The sequence below is a fragment of the Lepisosteus platostomus genome, chromosome 1 (genome assembly GCF_059453375.1).
Source record: "Lepisosteus platostomus isolate fLepPlt1 chromosome 1, fLepPlt1.hap1, whole genome shotgun sequence".
In the NCBI taxonomy this organism is placed as follows: domain Eukaryota; kingdom Metazoa; phylum Chordata; class Actinopteri; order Semionotiformes; family Lepisosteidae; genus Lepisosteus; species Lepisosteus platostomus.
In genome coordinates, this window is record NC_142611.1 from 72781950 (window position 1) to 72804024 (window position 22075).

Genomic DNA, 22075 nt, shown 5'->3' on the forward strand with positions numbered 1-22075 from the left:
TCATATTTGCAAAATAATAAATACATCTATTTCTGCAAATCCGCATTTAATAAATATTGTCCCAAAAGGAAATACATCTTGAAGACAAAGGAGCATTAAAAGCATATCCAGGTTAGGGTTATAGAAATGCATCAATCAAAGAAAGGGTGTAAGAACATTTTCAAGGCATTGAATATCCCCCAAAGAACCAGAAATATATGGAGAAGATATCACAAGTTTTCAGATATCCTTGAAAACTGAGTATCCGGATGAGGAGGGTGGACACCACCAAGATGCCTGTGACAACTCAGAAGGAATTGGTCTTCCACAGCTAAGAAGGGTGTAGCTGTGCATACGACAACAATGACCTGGGTGCTTCACTTAATCTGGGCTTCATGGGAGAGTGGCAAAACGAACGCCATTCTTGGGAAAAAAACTCAAACCTCAACTATAGTTTGCCAGAAGGCACATGGGAGACTGAAACCAAGCAGAAGAAGATTCTATGGTCAAATTACTTTTGATAGCCACTGTATATACTCCCCATGATAGTCACATTTTCGGGCCTTATGATGATTTACTGTTCACAAAATAGACCGTTTCTGAGTTAAAGCCTTTTCCTGTGTAATGGATCAATCTTATTTTGAAACACATTGCCAGAATGATTTAAGAAGTAACTGATAGATATGACACCGATTATACACAGTTTTAAAAATGTAACTTGTCTGCAAAGCACCGAACTTTAAATTATTGAAAACACTTTTATGTTTGAGCTTGTGTGCCTCAACACTCCTCCCTTGCCTCTTTTTCTTTAGAATGCTGTCAACAATGTGATTAGTGCTATCGATGCAGCACAGTACCTCATCACACACAACGCCTCCTTCGTCGTTAACCAGGTAACGCCCGTAGAATCGGCTATAGCTCTTAATTTTGTAAAATATATTTTGTCATTTTAGCTGAGCTTTGTTTTCTACTTTGTCATCGTAATGCAGGAAACAGAGAAATACATGGAGACTATAGTGGGCTACTTCAAGCAATACATAGAATGGGTCAGGTTTTCTGTAAGTATTGCACTTTTTCAGAATGAGTGCCATTCGCTCTATCCTAATTGTTGGTAATTCCCTTCTGATATGTTTTCTTCCAAGTGAGCTTCAGTCCATTTTGTGCGTGGTGAAGTTATAGTTATGTATCTTCTGTTTGTTGTTTTTTCAGGTGGAAATGGAAGTTGCAGCATGCAAGCCTGTTAGCAATGTAATAGACACGGTGGAGATCGTATTTTGCGGCTTTATAGTTGATTCCTTGGTAAGAAACAAAGTATTTAAAAACGCACTAGTAAATATCAGAGTGGTTCATATTAAATCTTCAGTAAATGTTCAGGGCAGGATTTCCATTTTCTGTGGCCAGGCTAATACAACATACTGCCCACTTAATCGCACCTGAAGAAGGCTCCACAGCCGAAATGTTGTCTTTTTTCTTTTGGTTTCAGCATGGAATAAACCTTTACTTGTTCCCATACTGCCCACTCAGCTATACCTGTGACAGGGAGTTCTGGACAGAGATATACTGTAAAATCTAAAAGCCAAAAACAGTTCTCTATTGCTGAAGCTGAATTTTATTGTTTAACGTGTGTGAAAGCTTTTACCAGGAAGCCCAGAGCAAGGGCCCCTGACCTTTGACAGCCTCCTGTTTTCAGCCAGATGTTTTTTTGTTTATTCATGTTGCACTGGAATTTCACAGGTACTTAAACTAATTATTAAAGATGCTCTGCGCTGTTTAAACCATGGGGTATCAAAAACGAGTAGGAAGAAGGAGGGATTGGAATAAGCTTACATAAGATTTGCGTGGCTTCTGTCTTAGACTGGGCGGTCAAGGAAAAGCTAAAGAGAAGACACATTCCTGTTTAAAATGTATTCTCAGTTCCAACTAGATTTTTAGTCAGGCCATGTTTTCCTCCAAGTTAAACAGTTCTCTGGTAAAACAAATCTAAAAAGCAGCAAGTCACCCAAAATATACCAGATTTAAAGGTTTGAATTCTTAAATAATATTTGTCAGAGCAAGAGCACAGTGGCAAAGCACTGTGGGATAGAAATTTGAAATTCACTTGGAAAATATTCCTCTTTACATATGATGGGTGCTACAGCTTGGAAGTCTTTTTATTTGTGCAGATATATAAAGCCAGCCCAAATAAGGCCAGTGACTCCTGATTCTCTTCCAGCTCAGATGCTGACAGGAATATCCTTCATGCGTCTCTTTTTAATCTAACTAACCTTCACATTCTTTGAAGTTGTCTTCTAGGGACAGTTATTATAATAATAATAATAATATTATTATTATTATTATTATTATTATTATTATTATTATTATTATTAATAATAATAAATAATAATTTTCATATTTTTTTCATTTTTTAGAATGCATTCTGGTTTGGCCTGGGTTGCTGTACAATATTTTTAATTCCAAGTATAATTATTGCTGTGAAGCTAGCCAAATTCTATCGGAGAATGGACACGGAGGACGTGTATGATGAGTAAGTATTGTAGACTAGCTTGAGGGTTTTTGTTATTGTTTTCTCACATTATATCAGAAATGTGTTTATCGACCATGTTAGTGGTATAGTTGTGACACAGATGTTTTAATTGTGTGGATTGTGTATGGATTTTAAATGTAAATTAAACAGTTTATGAGAAATTATTTTTATAAATAACTCTTTGTGTTGGACCTTGTGTATTCTGTTTTGTTTATACCAATTTTTTTCTAATTTATACTGGAATATATTGATATTCTAAGCACAAATTTACTTGTGCATTTCAGTACCAATATGCCCTTGGTCAATTGGATTTTTGCTGCTTTCCTTATACTCTTATGCATGTAAAAAGAAAAGAAACTTTCATACTTTAAGGCAGGCTTGGTTTCTGTTCTTTGTGGTTGTTATGACATTTAGATAGTATTGTATTATGTATAGTATTATGGATTAATTTAAATTTGAAGACTTCAAAAATCCATGATCTACAGTTTAGTAGATTTTAACCATATTTATTGCCACATACAATTAAGGATATGGTGAGTTTACAATCTACAGAGGATTTCTCCCCTAAATGAATAATAGGGCATATAGTGTAGAATAACATTCGTGCACCTGTTGCATGACCTGTTAATAATCGCGTGCATGCATTGTTACCTCTGAAGTGCAGTTATTTCACCTTTCCCTGCTTTGTGCCTTTGGGTTTCCTCATTGTGTAGCTTTCCCTTGTAGTAACCAGTCTTTTCTTCTCTTCCTTACAGTTCCTCTGTCTCAGGGACTTGGCATTTTACTTTGTGATAACCATTTCTACTGGTTCCATCTCTTCCCCGTTCTTTATCTTTTTTTTTCCGCCACTCTTTGCATCCACGTACGCACTTTGCACTTTAAGAAAAAAAAGGCAAATTGGTCAGAACAAAGCTCCCATTCCTCGCACCTTTTCTTCATCGCATTTTTGTTCCTCTCCCTTTTAATCAGAAAAATAATGCGACAGCTGTCATTCAGAGCTCCAGCACAAAGAGTCTTGATTATATTAACAGTCCCGTACTGTGCTTTCTCTGGTATGGCTCTTATAATGAAGCGTATTGTTAATATTTTGCTTCTTTGTATCTTTGTAGTGTTGAGACTATACCCATGAAAACGTAAGATTCCTTTCCATTTTCTTTTATTTTTGCTCTTTTCACTACGAAAACTACAGGGCTCTAGAGGTTTTGTAAATATAGATCTAAAAAATTATTTTGCACTTCATGTTAACATTTTTGGTGCTGGGTTCAACGTTAAGCTTTTGAATAGCTTTTTGGTGGAGAATGTGGCTTTTTGTGTACTGTAATTATGGGTCATGACAAATTGGCTGTTGTTGGAAGCAAAAGACTAGTCATTTAAACACTTAATAAGCAAGCGTTGATTATAGTTTATGTAAATTAAAGTTCATTTGTACAATAACATGCGAATATTTATACTTGGCTATTTTATACACATTTTCGTACAATTATTACATTTGTACCCCTCGCCATTATTTTTAAATGAGTGAACGCTTTGCTTTTATTACCCTGTCCTTTATTGTGGCTGGTGACAGCTCGTCCTGTGCTCCATTTGTAACTTTTGTTTCCATTTTTATATTTAATGTTTTGTTACAGTATGGAAATTGGTAATAATGGTTATCATAATGAACATTTGCAAGGTATTCATAACCCTATAATGACCAGGTAACCCCCGCCATGGAAAGATTTCATTGCATGCGTTTGGACACAGTAGCTAGCCGGGGGCTATTGAAAGAGGGTGGAGAGTATCACAGGGTGTGGGAAATAAGTGCATGCTGAAATACATCTGAAATCTGAACATCTGGAGCTCAGGTGTCGTGTTAATAACACTGACGTCTTTTGAAGTGTTGTTATTCCGTAATGTTACAGTGCACTGGCATGATCAGCATGGTGTGTGAACCCTTACTAACAAACTCATCTAATTATCTATACCATGTTAGATTTTTTCAGTGCTTACATTTGGAAACATCTTTTCTGGAACTGTAGCCAGAAAAGAAAAGCTCACATTTTGCCCAGATAATCAGTAGCTTTTCTTGCATGTGCAGCTCTGAGCTGTGGCTTTACCAACCATCTGCAGTCAAATCTTTCTCCTGTGCGATACCTTCATTAAACAGCTTGATTTCAAATTCTTTCATTGGGTGGCTTCAGCCACCTTCAATTTCCATAATATATGGTTACAGATTTCACAAAAGCTCAATGCATGGTTCTGTGCAAAGTAAAAAGGCCTGGTATTTACCCACCTTTGTTAACTGAGAAGTATCCTTCCCCAAATTATCAGCCAAGCTCATTATTTTATCCAAATGCTGGAAACCATCCCTTCTGAAATGAGCTTTTGAGTCCGAAAATTGAGATGCAGATGACTGCTACACCTGCGTGTTTTAAAAGCATCTAATTGAAGCCTTAGCTGGCGAGAGCTCTTTGTACAATCCTTCTCCGCCTTCCTTTCTTGCATGAAACCTGGTTTCTTTCTTTCTCAAATCATTACAGCTGTGTAAGCTTTAATTTTCATTATGGATGCCTAACCTAATGAAGAAGAAATTTTAACCTGCATTTTTGTGACACCTGCACATACTTTGGCATGCATCTGTCCTTCACTCACTAACTATGGGAAAGCTTGATAGGAGTTGATTAAGACTAGAAGGCCAAGCATTTAACTGAAGCACTTCACCCTGAATCACAGCATGATTGAGAATTGTCACAATATATTTTGCGTTTCAGTCTCGTATGAAAATAATAATGTTGCCTGGACTTTTCACATGTTTTCACATTAATAGCGTCCATTCCTATGACACTATGACTAGATTCCCTCGGGCCTCTGCACCTCCAAGGCAAGCAGAGTGGTGAGACTAGCCCAAGTTTTACTGGGTTGAGCAAGGTACATAAGAAAATGTCTCCTCTTCCGCGTCTCTCATCTTTTTTTGTCAGTATTGTCATCTTTCATTGTGGATTCTTTTTCTGCCTCCATCCTCATTCAGGAAAAAAAGTGCAGGCTGAGCAACTTGGCTCATCTCTTGTCACTCTTCGTGGTTTATCAGTGGCTTGTAGTTTGCAACGTCCCCATGGAATCATTCTCACCTTTTCATGTGGTCAAACGCTGGAATGAAATTTTCAGTGTTTTGACACATGAGCATCGTTGTGTGAGAGTTTCCAACGAACACTTGTGATGTTGAAAGATTTAATATAGGTTGATTTTTATTTCTAAATATAAAGTATGATATACAGTAAAAGTAAGTGTTTGCAACTTCTGGTTCTGCAGAGCTATTAATTGGAGAATGTACTACAGTATGTGTAAATACGATGACCCGAATAAGAGCTGAGATAATGTTAATTAAATTAGTATCTACTTAAATAAAATTCCATAATTTTATTATGGAATTTTAAAATTTCTTTGAAGAGAAATGTAATATAGGAAAAGAGACTATTATTTTAGTTGAAATTAAAAAAATAACTTTTACATTTAACATTTAACATTTGCCTTGTAATTTCTGATGTTCTGTGTTTTTGTCTTTAAACTGTTTTTTCATGTTTTCTAATGTAGTCATTGAATACATCAAGATTTCACAAAACTCAACAGAATGACTTTCACACCTACAGCTGCTATGTTGCTATATTTATTCCAATAATGATGTTTGTATTTGTGTTGAGGCAATTTTTCTGTTACTGTAAACAAACAAGTGTGTTAGCAATGTTAAACTGCAATGTAGATTACTCCACTATACTTTTTATCTGAGTCTTATACCTGGTCTCAATTCAGCCTGAGACAGAATGATGGAGTTATCACTCCCCTCATCACCCATTCCCATTGTCTCATTAGTCTGCTTTAATTTCTCTCTGCTGTCACACTGCATGTTCATGCAGAGCATGTTAACCATTCTTTTCCAGGGTTCTCCAACCTCATCGACCACTTGTAGATTAGTGGACTTTTTCAATATTTAAATTGCACAAACCGTGAATGGCAATTTCTAGACTTCCCATATATCTTATTAGATTGTATTTTATTTTAGCTTATACCAGAATAATTTGCATTTTACAAAAGTGTAGAAGCTAGTATTAAAATCGTGTTTCAGTTTGGAGATGACTTCCATAACAGAACCTAAAACAGATTGCGAAGCAGACAGTCATGCTAACCAGTGATGTTTATCAAATTGAATTGATGTAGCCATCTGCGTAGTCACTAAGTCACTCTTTCAAAGTATTTTGTTTAAAAGTACAACTTTAGTAGGAACAGAAATTAAATTAAAAACATTGAGGGGGGTATGTTTAGATGCTTGTTGAGTAAAATCAACAAGATAAGCTCTGATTTACAACAGTTACTTCCTTAATTCTATGAAGCAGTTGAATCTGAATCCATAATATAGGAAATACATTTTGAAAATATTCCCACATTCATTGTGTGTACTGACCTGTGTGTCCATTAAGAAAAAACGTTGACCTGTTTTTGTTCATTGTTTAATTTTCATTTTGTTGTAGTTCTATTGAAAATTGGTAGAAGACGCAGGCATTCTTCGTGGTAAGTAATGACGTCCACGGTTAAAGAACTTTTCTAGGGGCGACTTTCATTCACGTTTTTATAGTCATACGTAAACTTTAACCTAAATTGTTGTTTTTTTAGGATCTTCAGTTTTCAGATCCTGTGAATTTCGTCATTCAAGAAGAGATAGCACTCAAAGGATGTCTACACGAGGGGCCAGTATTTTTAGACTACTTTCTCCCTTTTTTGACACTTATTACACAATCTGTACATTTTATCAGCACTCTGAGCATTGCACTTATTGTATGCACATTCAACCACCTTAAGACAAGTGACCAAGTAAACAACAATTCTGGTGGGTTATTTTTGTTGTAAAAGTAAAGACTCTTTCATTTTCATACTCAAACTGGTGAAACTTGAATCTCAGTTGTGTAGTGCCATTGGACACACAACTTGTCGTTACACTTGTCTCCCCATTCAAACATTTCATTATCTTTTTTCAAAAGAAAAACAATCTCTAATTCTATTTATGTGTGCAATACCTATCAAAAATAAGTGTACATTTTATATGCTGGCAAAAACTTCTAAAAAAAATAAGAGTTTCTATGTTTTTTAATACTTTTTTGTTTGCTTCTTGCAGTTTGTTACAACAGTAGCCTTGCTATCATTGCATTGATATCTGGCAGTGCTATATTGATTAAAAATACTCAGGCTATCTGGTACAAAGTTTACTACAGACAGCAGTATCCCTTTTGACACAAATAATCTAAACCACTATATTTTCCGAGCAATATCAAGAGCATTTTTTGCAGATTTTTGGGAGGATTCTGTGTGGGTATTTTTTGTCACTGGAAAGGCAGGCTATCAGTTCTTATTTTTTTTCAATCACTAAAAAGTTACTCATGAATGTGCGAGATTAAGTATGCTGGCAGTTGCTGAATTGTTCCCTAGACGCTAGATACAAGTTGCATGTCGGATATGCTCTTTCAGTAAAAGGTTTGATTTTTGTTACACAAATTTACATTTTCACCTAGTCATAAATAACAAATAGCATTCAGAAACAAATGTATTGAATTTTGTTGGGAAAGAAAGTTGTGTTGGCTGATGGGATTCATTTAAGCAAAAGTCTTGCTTTAATAATCCATATGAATTCCTGGTCATGCTTAATGTCTTACCTATAAAAACAAATGTGGAGAGGGGAAATGGTTAATTACCTAATAATCACACTTCTGACCTGTGAAAAAAAGAAATCTGCTGTTTGAAGCCAAAATTTTACAGTAGAGCTCAGGACTTTGGGAGTAAAACTAGTCTGAAAGATGTCAGAGAATTTAATGGACTAGCCTGATGGTCATTCATCTAATGTCTCGCATTGATTTTACGTTTAAATTAAAAAAGACACAAAAATATTAGGACATTTAAAGACCGTCACTGTTTGCTTTTAATCATTGTCTTGTGTATTTACCCGTTTATTCATGATGTTACACAAAAGGCAGTATGTTACCTTAATTCCAGTAAGATATGCCATAAATGAGTGCTAAAGAGTAAAATTAAAACGTTTTTCACAAATATAATTTTATAGGTGCTTGTAAATGTACATGTGTTTAGAGTTGCATAACTTTTGTGAAATAGCTGTTTACAACAGTGGGATGATAGCTACCACTGGAAATGTATATCACTGGCTAGCTAAAGGTGTAAAAATGTGAATAAAGATTTAAATTCGGTAAACCGTGTTTTTTCATATATTGCAAGTACAGTAAGATATTTTTTAGTTGGACAAAAATAACATTGTATATAATCTTCACCATTGTAGATGATGTTTCTATTTTTAACTCTCCAGATTGTACCTGTTCAATAAAAACATACTGACAACACCCAGCAGTTTCATTTGACTGTTTCCTCCACTGATAACAGATACAGTAATTACTCAGTTACTAATAATGTGCCTTAATATTTGGTGGACAATGGTTCCAGTTATGTTACTGGATGTTTTAGGGATTCTGGTCTACAAAACCTTCATTTTTATTATGAAACTGAGGCCTAAATGATTTAATCAGATATTTTAAACATACTGTACATAAGAAAATAAAGGTAACAAATGAGAGGAGACTACTCAGCCAGCCTAGCTTGTAAGCTTGCTAGTAATTGATTTGACGATTTAATCCAGTTTAGAAAAAAAAAAGGCAGGGAGTCAGCTTTAATACCCAAGACTAGGCAGTTTAACCCAGACTCGCAAAACCCTTTGTGCAGAAAATTGCCTCTATTCTCTATTTCAAAGATACTTCTGCTAAGTTTACACATTTCTTCTGGTTTGTGTTCCACTGTTTGATTCCAAAGAAGTTCCTTGGGTCAGCTTTGTCAGTGCTGAATGATGAATACTTGTCCTACAAGGTCCCCTTGCAGTGTTTTTTTTCCCCAAAGACTAAATAGGTTAATTTCTTTCATCCAGTCATAGCCGGACATTAAGTCCAGGAATGTATCTGTATCAGAATATCAAAGAATTGAACAGCTACATTTATGTTTATCCTTTTTCTGAATGAACCAAATTAAAAGGCAATTACAGCACTGAATAAATCCGTCAATTCCTGCACGGTGCTGCTACTTAGATGTATAAAATTTTTTTATACCTTATAAAGAACCTTGAATTTGTGTTCTGCTTTTGCGAACACTGATGCGTTGTAATGTGCAAAGCCATGGGGGGAAAAAAAGACATTTTTGTTTCCACTGGAAAAAAAAAATCAAAATTCTCAGCCAGATGCTTTGAAAGGACAGGAAGAGTTCAGGCGTGTGCTCTCATCAATCATCTACTCCAGTTTCCTTTAAACGGCGCTACGCTACATAGAAGGTAAAAAAAATAATCACACCTCCCAGTTTCACTTCGCGGTGTGGCGTGATCAGTTCGTCTCCTGTAAACCTGCAGCATGTTAGTGAATGGAAAGGACTCCTGGCCTCTCGGTTGGCTGTGCTCCATTGCTCCAGTCTTTGATTTTGCCCAGTGCAGTAAACCTGCTTCGGATGTTTATATTCTAGATTGTGCCGCTGACAAGGCAGCCTTTCTCTTTGGAACAAGTTAATTCTTAAGAAAATAAAATGTCAAGAAGCTTGTACCAAGTTAACTTTAAAATGGTTACCTTTAACAATGTGTTAAAAGGGAAAACTTTTTATAATAAATAATTCATGTACCGTCCTGTACTTGAGCTCACAACCCCTGTTAGATCTAGTATTAGATAGTATTATCTTTTTTTAAAACCATTGAGAAACCCTGTTTCCTTTGACATTCAACAGCTTCATTGCTATACAGGAGCATTTCACCTATGACTGCATTTCAGGCAAAAGTGAAGGAATTCATTTGTACAGTACAACTGGGTTTTTTTCCCCGAGTCACAGATATCAAGTCAAGTATGCTTCTTGTACTTTCCAGCTAGCACAGGTTTAACGTGCTCCAGACGGAGAGAAACAAATTTCATCCGTTTATAATACCACAACAACTAAACTTTTACAGCCTCTTGACAGCAACCGTATGCTACTACCTGAGCTGTCTGCATCACTTTGTACATTACAAATGTGCTTTTAGGTATATAATTAGTATTTATGTATTTATGTCTAATTCAGGTGATGTTTCATTAATGTTTGCAGTTTATTTGACTGGATTTCTTATAGTCATAAATTGCAAGCACTAATGCCTGCCCTCTTCAGGGACTAACATGGCGGGTTACCTGAATGACTTCTTTGTGTAGCGAGGTTATAAATAGTGCGGGGAACCTGCAGTCAGTTCTGTTCAGTCCGAGGTGCTTAGGGAGGCTAAAACCTAGACCACTGCCATCTAGTGCAGCATGAAGGCCTGGGCTCGTGCAGTGTTGTGTGTTGCCTGCTGCGTGTGGCTGGCTGCCGGACAGAGCAAGAGAAGCGGTGGGGAAGAGCTAATCCGCTTCAGCACCAAGAGCAAAGATGCCTGTGCCATGACGGTGGGTGGCCAGGGAGAGGTGAAGCTCAGGGTCGTGTGCAGGAACCAAGGCAAGTCCTACTGGTGCGAGTATGTGGGCCAGCCCTCCGTCTGCCGCTCCTTCAACGCCAACCCCAAGCAGTACTGGAACCAGATCAGCTCGGAGCTCAGGAAGACGACCCACGCCTGCCAGGGGACCGCCGTGCTGAAGCCCAGCATGTGTCAGAAGGCCCCCGCTGACGCCCACATGAAGCAAGTAGCAGTCGGCCCCAAGCCGGCGACGCAGAAACCGGTCAAGACTGCTCAGGAAAAGCCCGCACAGTCAAAACCAGCGAAAAAGCTCCCAAAGCCCCCGAAAACCGCGACAGCTCAACCCACTCTGGTGCCCAGCAGTGAAGCCGATGCCAACAAGATGGCACAAGAGTACTGCTGGGAATCCCTTCAAGGGGTCTGTGCTTATTTTATCAACCTGTTCAAGGGCTAAATATCCAGGTAAGGCACACTGGGAAATGCACATTTCATTGATTTAAACAGCAATGTTAATGTTTCCCCCAATAAGAACAACAAAATATACTTTTAAAACACCATGTTAAACTGGTGTGAAGTTCATTAAAATGTCGGTATATTCTTGTTAAATTAATATAGTTTATATCGATCAACAGATTTCAGATTGGTCTTAAATGTTGTAGCTTTTTTTAAGAGATTTTTATTGCTGTAATATGACAACAAATGAAGGGTATTAGGGTACCTTATGTCTCAGTGGAGTTAATTTGAAATTGCTACTTTTGTAATTGATTTTTAGTTGAAGCTATGCTCATCTGAAAGTATTCATATTCCCATACCGAACAGCTTGTGAAACAACCCTGAAATCTGCTTTTTAATATTGTTCTTAATAACCTTCAATTGGGTACACCGTCTACAGGATTTTTTAGAAATACAATGTAATGAGTAAACTCTGAAAGACTGTTTTCTGTTTCGTAGGTTAGATTTTCCTGCAAAGAAGACTTCAAAGTGCAGAGCTATTTGTAAACTTAGGTCGTTTTTCTTGAGAGGAAACAGAATGTTTTGCTTTCATTAGCATAATCTCATTCTGTTTACAAATATTGAATTTTGCCTGTTCTGTCAATAGAGTTTTTTTCCCCATTATGTGTTGCTAATGATCCGTCATAAGCTCACCCCTGCGTTTCCACTCATTTCAAAGCTGTCTGTTCTATTGTCTGTCTTTATCTCCTAATAATCAGTTGTTTAAATCATACCGTATGTTAGCACAATGCAGTAGGAGATAATGGTTCAGTCAGTCAAACTCCTGAAATCCACAACCTAAAGGTTTACAGTCCTGGTGAGTTGCTAACTCTAAACATCTTACCTAATATACTTAAAGCCCTCAATGTCAAATACCAAGTATATTCTTAGCTTTAGTCTGTTTCTGTTGCACCACACTTTATGTGCTTACTGTGTCACACTGTGTGAATTCATTCAAAGGGCCGTGTCTTCTTGGGTTAGTATGACGAACAAGAGCTTATATTACTTCTGCTGTGGCATTATGTGTGCACCTTGACTCATAAGCTTTCTCCCAAAGTTCTGTGTTACTTTATAAAGTGCTGTTGTGAAAAAATGGGAAAGAATTACAAACACAAGTAAATCAAATAAAATGACAGTGTGGGTCTGTCTCTTGTGGTTATTCCATAGCTGCCATGACTGATTTTCTTACACTGTGGCTTTAGTGGAGACATTTTGCATTACTGGACAGAGTTATAAAGACGTGCTCTGTTGAAGACACAGAGCAAGTAAACTAGTGGGTAATTTGCCCGGAAGGAAAACAAAGACTTGTGTGTTCTAATTATATTCTGCAAGTTCATGATTTTCCTTCATCTGAAGTTCTTGCCTTCATGGAAATAAAAATATATTACTGTGTCTGCTGTTTTATTCATTTAGAAATTATTTTCTTATATACTCTACACAAAACTTTGGCTATACTGAAAATCTGCCAAAATGCCTTAACCCTAAACATTATTTGTACATACCTGTAGCAAAGAATTGCACTGATTATGATAACATTATTTTTTCTAATGTCATAATATATAAAATGTGACATTCAGTTTTATGTCTGGTTTTATAATTTGTCCATTACTAGCATAACATAATTTTCTGCCTTTTGGAAAACTGTAACACTATATCTCCACTGTGTGGAGCTACTACATTTGTCAACAGAAAAATACAATGTGTGAAACGACACTAAAGGACTTGAAAGCAGGCCTTTCAAAGGCATTTTAGAGTGATATACAGAATGATTCTAGATATCATGTGTGCAATGTGAATTAAATGTCCAGAACTACAGTGCTTTTTTTCCCTCAAACTCTTGAATTTTTATCAATGCTGGCCTGTATCATCATGAGTGGCCAACACAGGTCCTGAGTAGCCAGGAGACTGTATGGATCATCTTTAAATTGTCAATTTCTAAACAAACCTTTCATTTTGACCACTTATGCAGATGGCTTCTCAAATAATTATCAGAGCGATGGTTGGAAATGAAAACATGAACACACTAGAGAGCATCCTAGTACAAGGACACAGCTCCCAACAGATCAATTGGGGGAAAAAGAAAGGATTTCCTAAAATGAGTACAACAGACATGTTCTTGCTCAAATAAATAAAAAATTTATTTCATTACCACAAAATTGAAAGCACAATTGACAATAATGAGAAACTTCTAGACCATAAAAGAAAATTAAGAAAGAAGTCAACAATCATGCTTTAGGCAGTGGAAAAACAAAGTTCTGATTTAAATATTAACATGAAAGAGATGTAATTCATGTTCTTGTCATGTACTTCTCTGCTGACAATTTTGTTATTATATTGTAACTATAATTAATATTATTTTATTGTAAATAGTACAAATTAATAATTCAGAAATGAATAAATCCACAGGGCCTGATGGCATCTTACCACTTATACTCAAGAAATAAGAGATAAAGAACTATTTCAGCAGTTATCAAGATAGCGGTAGTACCCAAGGACTAGAAAACTGCTACTGTTTTGTCCAAGAAGGATGGCACAACAGAATCAAGTAATTACAGACCAAGAAGTCTTACGTTTATTGCATGTAAGGTAATGGAAACAACTATAGGATTACCCACATCAAAATACTAGGGAATTGTCAAAATGGATTTTGAAAAGCTAGGTTCTACCCAAGTTCTTTTTTAAAAGCATCTACAAATTACACAACTTGACCGGTATACATAATATTGCCCTTCACTTCAGAAAGCAGAAACATTTTAGCGCAAAATATAAATGAATACGAGTTATTACAGATTGAAATCCAATTGACTTATTCTCATATTTAATGAGGGACTGAAAGTCAGGTTTAGAACAGATAGAAACTAAACAGAAGTTGAATTCCACATGATATTGAACCTTTCCTTACCCCTGCAACAGTAGAGTACAACACAGATTATCTAAGAGCAGTAACATTAGTCTGGGTTCATGATTTTTTTCTCAACCTGCTGATTAGGCCATTGTACAGTATGTGTCAATAATACTGGGTCAGGTGAGGACCCGCACACGTGTACACTATATTCTGTACTCCTCTTTGCCCAAGATGCGTGGAAGTGTATTGCAAGCAAACATGTAGTCAATTACGACTGTGATTATGTATTTCATTACTAATTGTGATTACAGTGGAATGTTGTGACTGTAACTAAACTTTAGCCCAGCTACCTACAGTAATACACCTTTATCTGCATATGCTTATGTTTTCACAAGTTTCACAATTTGATTAATCGCCACTATCTTATCAACTGCATATCAGAATACATTTGCTTAATGACAACGGCATTAGAAGCGGCTTAACACCTTAAGTCTAACCGCAAATAGAAAACATAAAATACAGTATTAGTCTAAATTAGTTTTCAAATGAGTGCATACAGTATACTTAAGACGTAGAGCACATCTGTATACTATGTCTTACATTGTTGTAGTGCACTTCATGTACAATAATCCTTTCTTTATGATTTAATTATATACGGTACAAAATCAGCGCTAACAAATATCTGTCGAACACGGAAAACATGACTTGGCTCGGTTGTATGTTGCTACTTACAAGTCGTTCAAGAATCTTACAGTAATGTCTTCAGCCCTGCAGAGCGACCCCTCTCTCTCACTCTTTGGGTACTTTGTCGCTGCCGACATTCAGAGAAATCGTCGTAATTGCCTTTCTTGGCCGTTTTTGTACTTAGTTTTGGTCTCATCTCTCTTAACGCTCAGTTTGACATCTATACGCAAGGCACCTGAAACGTAAGGGGTAGTGTGGAGAACGAAACCCGTCCGGGACAATCGCGGGGAAAGTAAAGATTTTGGATAAAGTGCGAGGAGTTACGAGTGTCCACAGCTTTCACCTTTCAAAGGTAAGAGTTTACTCATTTTTATGTATTGTGCAAAGTCATAAATGATTATGTATTTATTTCACCACACATTTACATTTTCATTTCCTACCAGTGGCAAGTTGAAAAGAGGCTGCATACAGGTTCTGTGGGCTGAAGTTGTTCGAAACGGTAGCCTTGAAGTCGAGTGTTTTTGACACCCAGGACTAACACGAGAAACAAGTTAAATAAAAGTCTAAAGAAGCAGAATAATTAACTCATCAGTGAGCGCTGGAGACGCGGAGTTCAAGAAGAATGAAAACCGATAACACGTCCCCCCAGGACCAGGGGTGAGAACCACTATATTAGAGGAATTTATATATATTATATATAACTATATCTCGTCCACCATATTAGAGGACGAGATTTCTCGTCCCTCTAGGGACGCTTTTACTTATTGGGGAGAGTTTCTACAGAGTAAACTTTTACCTTTAGAAAGCGCTTTGCGACGTTTAAAGAAATGTCAAAGTATCCCAGTGCTAAACCTCTCAGTAGGAGTAGGATCCGGAAGTTTCTAATTCACTTACAAGTCACATGCAAAACCTCGGGCTCCCCGAGCCGTCAGGTGGCAGGTGATACTCTCCAGCTACCCTGCGTATCCAGCGTGCCTATACCTTGCGCCCTACTTTACAAATCCTCGACCTCAAGCGCTTTTAAGTCGTAATACCCCCGTTATGTATAACCGGAGAAGCGACGTGACATCAAAGCTGCTTCCAAAAAAGGCATTTTCTTTCATGTTGTATCATGTTACCGTAATGCCCGAATGACGGCCACTTCACCCTTCTTTCATCTGATGTGTAACAGCTTGTTTGAACACCACAAGCGATTCGGCTCCAGCATTGCGTGGTATGTGCTGAGGAATGAAAGAGGATTCCGGAATCGCACTGTGTTGTAATATCTGGCGATCGGGAGGTACCGATAGGCGTGACATTGGTGTATAAATTACACCGGCGCGCAGACCAGGTGTACTAGATCAAGTCCATCTTACTCCTTGCCTCGCTCTCCCACTGACGGGTAGGTCGGCTTTCAACTAGTACTTCAATGTTTAGCTGCGTTTCTTTCTGTGTGTCGTGTTTCAATTTCTCTCCCAGATTCTATGGCTACGAAAAATTGAAAAATAAATATATATTTTTTAGTTTCTTGCGAAACGAACGCAAAATAAGCTCAGTGCGTGAATAACTTTGATGACAATCAGTATATTCTTGAATAACTACAATATTTTTTTTTATTTTAAAATTTCTCTCAGCACAAATAGTATGCATAATTAGAATAGCATAGTTATATATAGTGTATATACCGTGATAATGCGTAAGGACCAAAGCATGACATGCCATCACGCAATTAACGTTTTTAAAGTCTTGCTGGTTTGGTTGTGTGTAGTTTTTGTAACATTCTTATTTATTATTACAGGTTTATCGCCAGACGTCGGACGAAAACATGAGGTTTTTTAAAAGTTTTGCTCTGGTCCTGGTCCTTGCCTGCATCGCTCAGATGGTCCTGGTAGCCGAGTGCGAGAAAAAAGAGGAAGGCAGGAAGAGGAAGAAAGAGGGCAAAGAAAAGCCGGGCGGGAACGCTCCAGCGCAGCCCGAAAAACAGCCCTCTGCCCCCACAGACAAGAGCGAGCGGGGTCAGAAAGCTCAAGCGGGCAAGGTGATGAAGGGCAAGTTCCCGACCAAGGACAAGGCGCTGTGCACCTGGCTGGCCACAGGAGGAGACGTAAGCACCCTGAGCGTCAACTGCGGTAAGGGTGACGCCAGTCTGGCGTGCGAGTACACCGCCAAACCCTCCGCCTGTCCGCAGTTCGCTTCCAACCCCAAGTCCTACTGGAAACAGATCACCCGAGCGCTGAAGAAGCAGAAGAACCTGTGCAAAGACGCCACGGCCCTGATCAAAGCGGGGATGTGCAAGAAAGCCCCCAAAGACGCTCATTTCAAGCTGAGCCCCAGCACCTCGTCGCAAGCGGAGGAAACTCTTTCGAAAACCAAGGAGAGCCGCGCTAAAACTACCACAGAGGGGCCGTCTGCGACAGGCAAAAAGAACTGCCCAGAAAACACTGACCAGAAGAAAGTGGCCGAAGAGTATTGCAGCGAAACCTGGAGCTCCCTGTGTAATTTCTTCATCTCCATGGTACAGAGCGAGGACTGCTGAGACTGTGTAGGACACTGTCGTGGATGTCAGCGCCAGTGACATCCTTAGCGATGTAAACGGCTTCTTGCAGCCGTTCTTAAGAACTTTTTATTTTTTCTATCGATTTTCACCTATACAGTACATTTTTAAATGTATATGTGGCGTTATATGACAAATATAAACTGTACATATGTTATGCTTATGATGGAAAAATGCACTGTTTTTAAATTAATTTTGGCACATTGTCTTTTTTTTCTACTTGGTTTTCGTTTTTAACTACATAAACTGTACTTGTGTATTTATAAATTTTGTAAAAATTCAAAAAATAAAAGTTTTTTTTTATTTATTCACACTTTGGTGGTGTGTTTTAGTGATAAAAGATCGGCTTACATGTATAGCCTAGGGCACCACTGTTGCCTCACATGAGCTCTGTTCTTGGGGTGCTCTCTGCATGGAGTTTGTATGTAGATTAATTGGCTTCTGGAAAGCTAGAGATCAAAAAAGCCGCCGATGCATATATTACTTACAGATCAATTAGATTTCATTTTAAAATCCAAATACAGTACTTTTATCCCTCATGGAGCAGAATTCTAAAGATTGAACGTATTTCTTGCCTTATTCATCAATAATGGGCAGGTGGCCAATAAGACAAACTGGACTAGGGCTTTGTCATTTTTCCACCTTTTTATGATAAAATTTGATAAATGTAATTTATTATTGGGTGGGGGATATTTCAACATCAGATCGAGAGAGCCTTTATTAATCCTAGACCCTCATACTTATATAATGTAGGCCACGTTTTTGAGATCTGTGAAGGTGCTGAACAACATGTGTCTTGAGTTTGAGAAACATACTTTTGATCATGCACACACAAACCACCTCATCTCTTGGAGATATTTAAGTTTTTGGTAGAATTTCTAATTTCCAAATCACCTTACATTGGAAAAATAATAGCACTTTACATTCCATCATATTCTTAAAACTATTTCCTTGTAGAGTTTAAATTAGAAAAAATGAGATTTTAATTTTTACTGAATTCACCAGCAGACAGCATCACTAATATGCACATTGTAAGGAAAAATGTAGGGCGGATATCTCCCAGAATGACTGGAAACTGTAGAGTGTTTTTAGAACTGACCCCCTATTCCTGTTTTGTGGCAACTGCTTTTATTCTGAACATCAGAGTCACAGTTTCATAATATTTAAATTGGAGGGAAGTGCACCTGCTTCTTACTTTGAATTATGTCACCCACTTCTAAACACACGCACATCTTGAAGTCTTTAATCTTCCTCTGTTATCATTGAATTGTCTGATTATCTCAACGCTGAAAGAACCGGATATAAATTCCCATTTGAAATGCATTTATCTTGAAACATTTTTGTAAGAATTGTTTTCTCTTTCTGCATGATGTTCCTTTTAAAGGCTTTAGCTGAAGGACATGAGTAGTTTGTTGCTGCTTGACCAAATCAGCTGAAAGAAGTTAATAGCATCAAAACGTTATTGGGTAGCTTTTTCCATACTCCCACACTCCTGTAAAACACATTAAAAAGGGCATGCTCTCATTTAGGAGGTTTGGTATTGTTTCTTTTGTCCATTCCTCTTCGAATTCCCTCTTACTGGAGTCCTGCTGAATTTTGGTAGAGAACTGTTTCTACATTTGTGTCCTCAGTCTAGAAACAAATGCAACCGAGACAAAGCCTTTTACCGCATTCTAATTCATTAGGCACAGATCTACATCTTTAATGGACCCCTATTTACTCTCATTGAGAGAGTGTTTCCTTCAAGCTTCTCACACACTTTCTGCTGCTCTTGTTTTTAGTTCTTCGTCTATCCATTTTTAACTCTTCTTTTAATACAGGGTTGCAGAGGAGTTGGATCCTATCTTAGCAAGCAATGGCCGCAAGGCAGGGTACGCCCTGGACAGCACAGCAGTCCATCACAGGGCACAACCAGACAGACATGCACACACTCACACCAGGGCTAGTTTTCCTAGAAGCCAGTCAACCTACCTGAATGTGTTAGGACTGTGGGAGGGAACTGGGACACTAGGAGCAAACCTAGAGGAACACAGAGAACATGCAAACTCCACACAGATAGCATGCCAGGTCCTGGATTGAACCCTGGGTCTCAGTGGGGCAGCAATTCTAAACACTGCTGCAGTGTGCCACTTCTCTTTCTTGCTATTACGAAATTAAGTCTCTGTAGATCAGCTGAGACCGATTATTGAACAAATCTGTGGTAGAATCTTAAGGCGCTGCACAGTATCATCATAGATATCATCATTATACTAAAGCTAGGAAATACACAAAATCAGTGAAGCATTCAATATATCCAAAATGATCTTAAAATGTATTTACATAATTTATCTAATTAATTTAATGTATCAATTTCTGAATAACACAATATAACTGACTAAAAGACTTGTGTTAAAAAGATTATTTTTTTTTACCCCAGGACATTTTATGTGATACCGTATTTCAGAAACTATATTGTTCTAAAGCTTTATTTCATTTTATTTTTTTTATTTTGTGAATAGTTTGCAGCATTTCCTCACCCTCTTGTCATTATTTAATATGCTTTTTTCGGCTTCAACGTCTTAAGTGTAAGCCATTTTTTGCTGAGAATACTAAATGCAATTACAAATAATTAAGTTTGCTTCCATTTGTGAAAGTGAGGGAGGGCGTTGTACATTGGAACACACTGTGTTGGCTTTTGGCGTGACTGTAAGCAATTTGTGCCTTGTAAAGGTTTCTTTTGAAGCAGAAGTTTACTGTAGTTTGATTAATAAAAACAGCTGCCAGGTGGCGTGTTAAGAAAACTTTATCTCACCTTCTTCTCCTTGTGTGTGTGAAGCCCTTAAAATTGTGTGTGAAGCCCTTAAATTGCCTAGTAAATGTACACAAGACTACCACTAAAACAGAGATTTCATTTTAGAAAGTATATGTTGTAATTATCAAAATATTAGAATCAGTCCAGTGTGTTTTCTAACTTTTTGTTTTGCAGAAAACATTTGATTAACCATCTTTTATAAAAGCTTTAAACCTGAAATTTCCTGAACATGTGAAAGCACATTCCAGAATTAAATGCACCATTAGATTTGTTGTAAATACTGTTCATTCTTTCCTCATTCCTCATACTGTACATCTTATAGGTCTTGATAAGATAAAACACCAATGCATCCAAACTGTAAGTGAATCCACTGAACAGTTAAGAATATGGAATTTATCTGTTTCTGTGTGCAGATAGATACTTAATTAACTGGAATAATACGTACACCTCTTTCCATACAAAACAGCATCCCAAATTACCCAGTAGTAAATTACTCTTGTCACATTCCTTTACCTAAGCTTTCATTTGCATTTAAGCCTGTAACTTTACAAATGTCTACTTGTCTTAGGCAAGCATGCACACGATTTATAATAGTTTCAACTCAAAAGCTCTTTCATCACAGCAGGATTAGAATAACTACAATCACAAGAAGAACATTTCTTTGAATCAAGCACCTAATTAACCATTTTTCTTTCCTATGTGCATTTTTCTAATTAAATTTCCATGGATACCAACAAATAAGGGTATCCCGGATTACTGGACAGTTTGTGTTTCACGTGATGCATTTGAAAGAAAATCGTTACTTATCTGTGGGTGGTCTACTGTTCAAGACACATTTACAATTGATACTCTAAATCCATTTGAGTGCCAGTCCTTTTAAGACCTCCTCAGCTAAGTAATCCATATCCACAAATTCTAGTCACACTTACCTTAGTTTCGTGTAGAGACCCCCAATTCAGTGTCTCCACAAACATGAAGAGTCTAAATCTGAACCCCTCAAGAATTTATGCAGCTAGGTTACAAAAGTTCCACTGTGCCACAGATGTATGCCAGAGCCCCAGAGTTCCGATTCCTAGTCTTACAGTGCCTTGCAGAAGTATTCACTCCCTTCCAATGAAATTGAAGAACTACAAATTAGATCTACTCATGTTGGTCAATGTATGTTCTTAACCAACACTTGACAGGTCACATGAACATGGAAAGATGATAAATGACTGCGTTTTTTAGATAAGGTCGCTCAGTTTACATACCTGTTCTATCTCTTTCCTTCTTTAAGATTTGGGAACAAAAATCTTAAAGAAGATTAAATTTAAAAAAAGACATTGTTAGTTCAAAATTATGACTTGTCCAGTAAATGAGTATTGTAATGATTAGGGGTTATTTGTATTTGTGTCTTGCCTGTTGCAGATCCACACTGTTCCACCACTGTGTGTCGAGTTACCGACCCTGAATGACCTCTCGGTTAAATGGAGCCTCACCTGTTATAACAATCAGCTATAATTTGTCATAAACATATTCTATTTAAAGAAGACTTTTGTAAAACATCTTAACCAGATAAAAACAAAAATGACATGGCTGGATTATTACAACATAGTAGAGTTTACTGGACATGGTGACTTGGCATTCAGTGTTTTGATTAAGGAAAAATAAATATGGTACTGATGTTGGAATAATGATTATCCTTTTTTTCCCAGTTTCAGTTTATAATATGCAGAGTAATAGCTCACTAAACCCCTACTTTAATTCTGAATGCA

At 37.3% G+C, this 22075-nt stretch overlaps 3 protein-coding genes across 17 annotated transcripts in view; all 3 read left to right on the forward strand.

Moving 5' to 3' along the window:
- Window positions 1-8877, forward strand: part of prom1a (prominin 1a) — a 102746-nt gene extending 93869 nt beyond the window's left edge. For 6 of the 14 annotated variants that reach the window (XM_088636912.1, XM_088636922.1, XM_088636941.1 and 3 more), the window contains 9 exons: window positions 792-872; window positions 969-1037; window positions 1189-1278; window positions 2388-2503; window positions 3613-3636; window positions 4132-4200; window positions 5310-5410; window positions 7006-7045; window positions 7148-8877. In XM_088636912.1, the coding sequence (XP_088493038.1) occupies window positions 792-872; window positions 969-1037; window positions 1189-1278; window positions 2388-2503; window positions 3613-3636; window positions 4132-4200; window positions 5310-5379 (519 nt within the window). In that variant the 3' untranslated portion in view covers window positions 5380-5410; window positions 7006-7045; window positions 7148-8877. The other 8 variants (XM_088636962.1, XM_088636991.1, XM_088637017.1 and 5 more) reach the window with 6 other exon arrangements.
- A 1888-nt stretch (window positions 8878-10765) lies between these two features.
- On the forward strand, window positions 10766-12603 carry fgfbp2a (fibroblast growth factor binding protein 2a). Its single transcript, XM_088637067.1, has 2 exons — window positions 10766-11438; window positions 11928-12603. The coding sequence occupies exon 1, from the start codon at window positions 10837-10839 to the stop codon at window positions 11428-11430; it is 594 nt and encodes a 197-aa protein (XP_088493193.1). The 5' UTR covers window positions 10766-10836; the 3' UTR covers window positions 11431-11438; window positions 11928-12603.
- A 2598-nt stretch (window positions 12604-15201) lies between these two features.
- fgfbp1a (fibroblast growth factor binding protein 1a) lies at window positions 15202-17837 on the forward strand. 2 transcript variants are annotated; one of them, XM_088637054.1, is made up of 2 exons: window positions 15202-15349; window positions 16775-17837. In XM_088637054.1, the coding sequence occupies exon 2, from the start codon at window positions 16802-16804 to the stop codon at window positions 17510-17512; it is 711 nt and encodes a 236-aa protein (XP_088493180.1). In that variant the 5' UTR covers window positions 15202-15349; window positions 16775-16801; the 3' UTR covers window positions 17513-17837. The 2 variants fall into 2 exon arrangements, with proteins under 2 accessions (XP_088493180.1, XP_088493172.1); XM_088637046.1 differs by lacking the exon at window positions 15202-15349 and adding an exon at window positions 16204-16378.
- The last annotated feature ends 4238 nt before the right edge of the window (window positions 17838-22075 follow it).

Excerpts from the sequence above, each read along its gene's own strand:
- fgfbp1a (XM_088637054.1), top strand. The coding sequence starts at position 16,802 with ATGAGGTTTTTTAAAAGTTTTGCTCTGGTCCTGGTCCTTGCCTGCATC.
- fgfbp2a (XM_088637067.1), top strand. The coding sequence starts at position 10,837 with ATGAAGGCCTGGGCTCGTGCAGTGTTGTGTGTTGCCTGCTGCGTGTGG.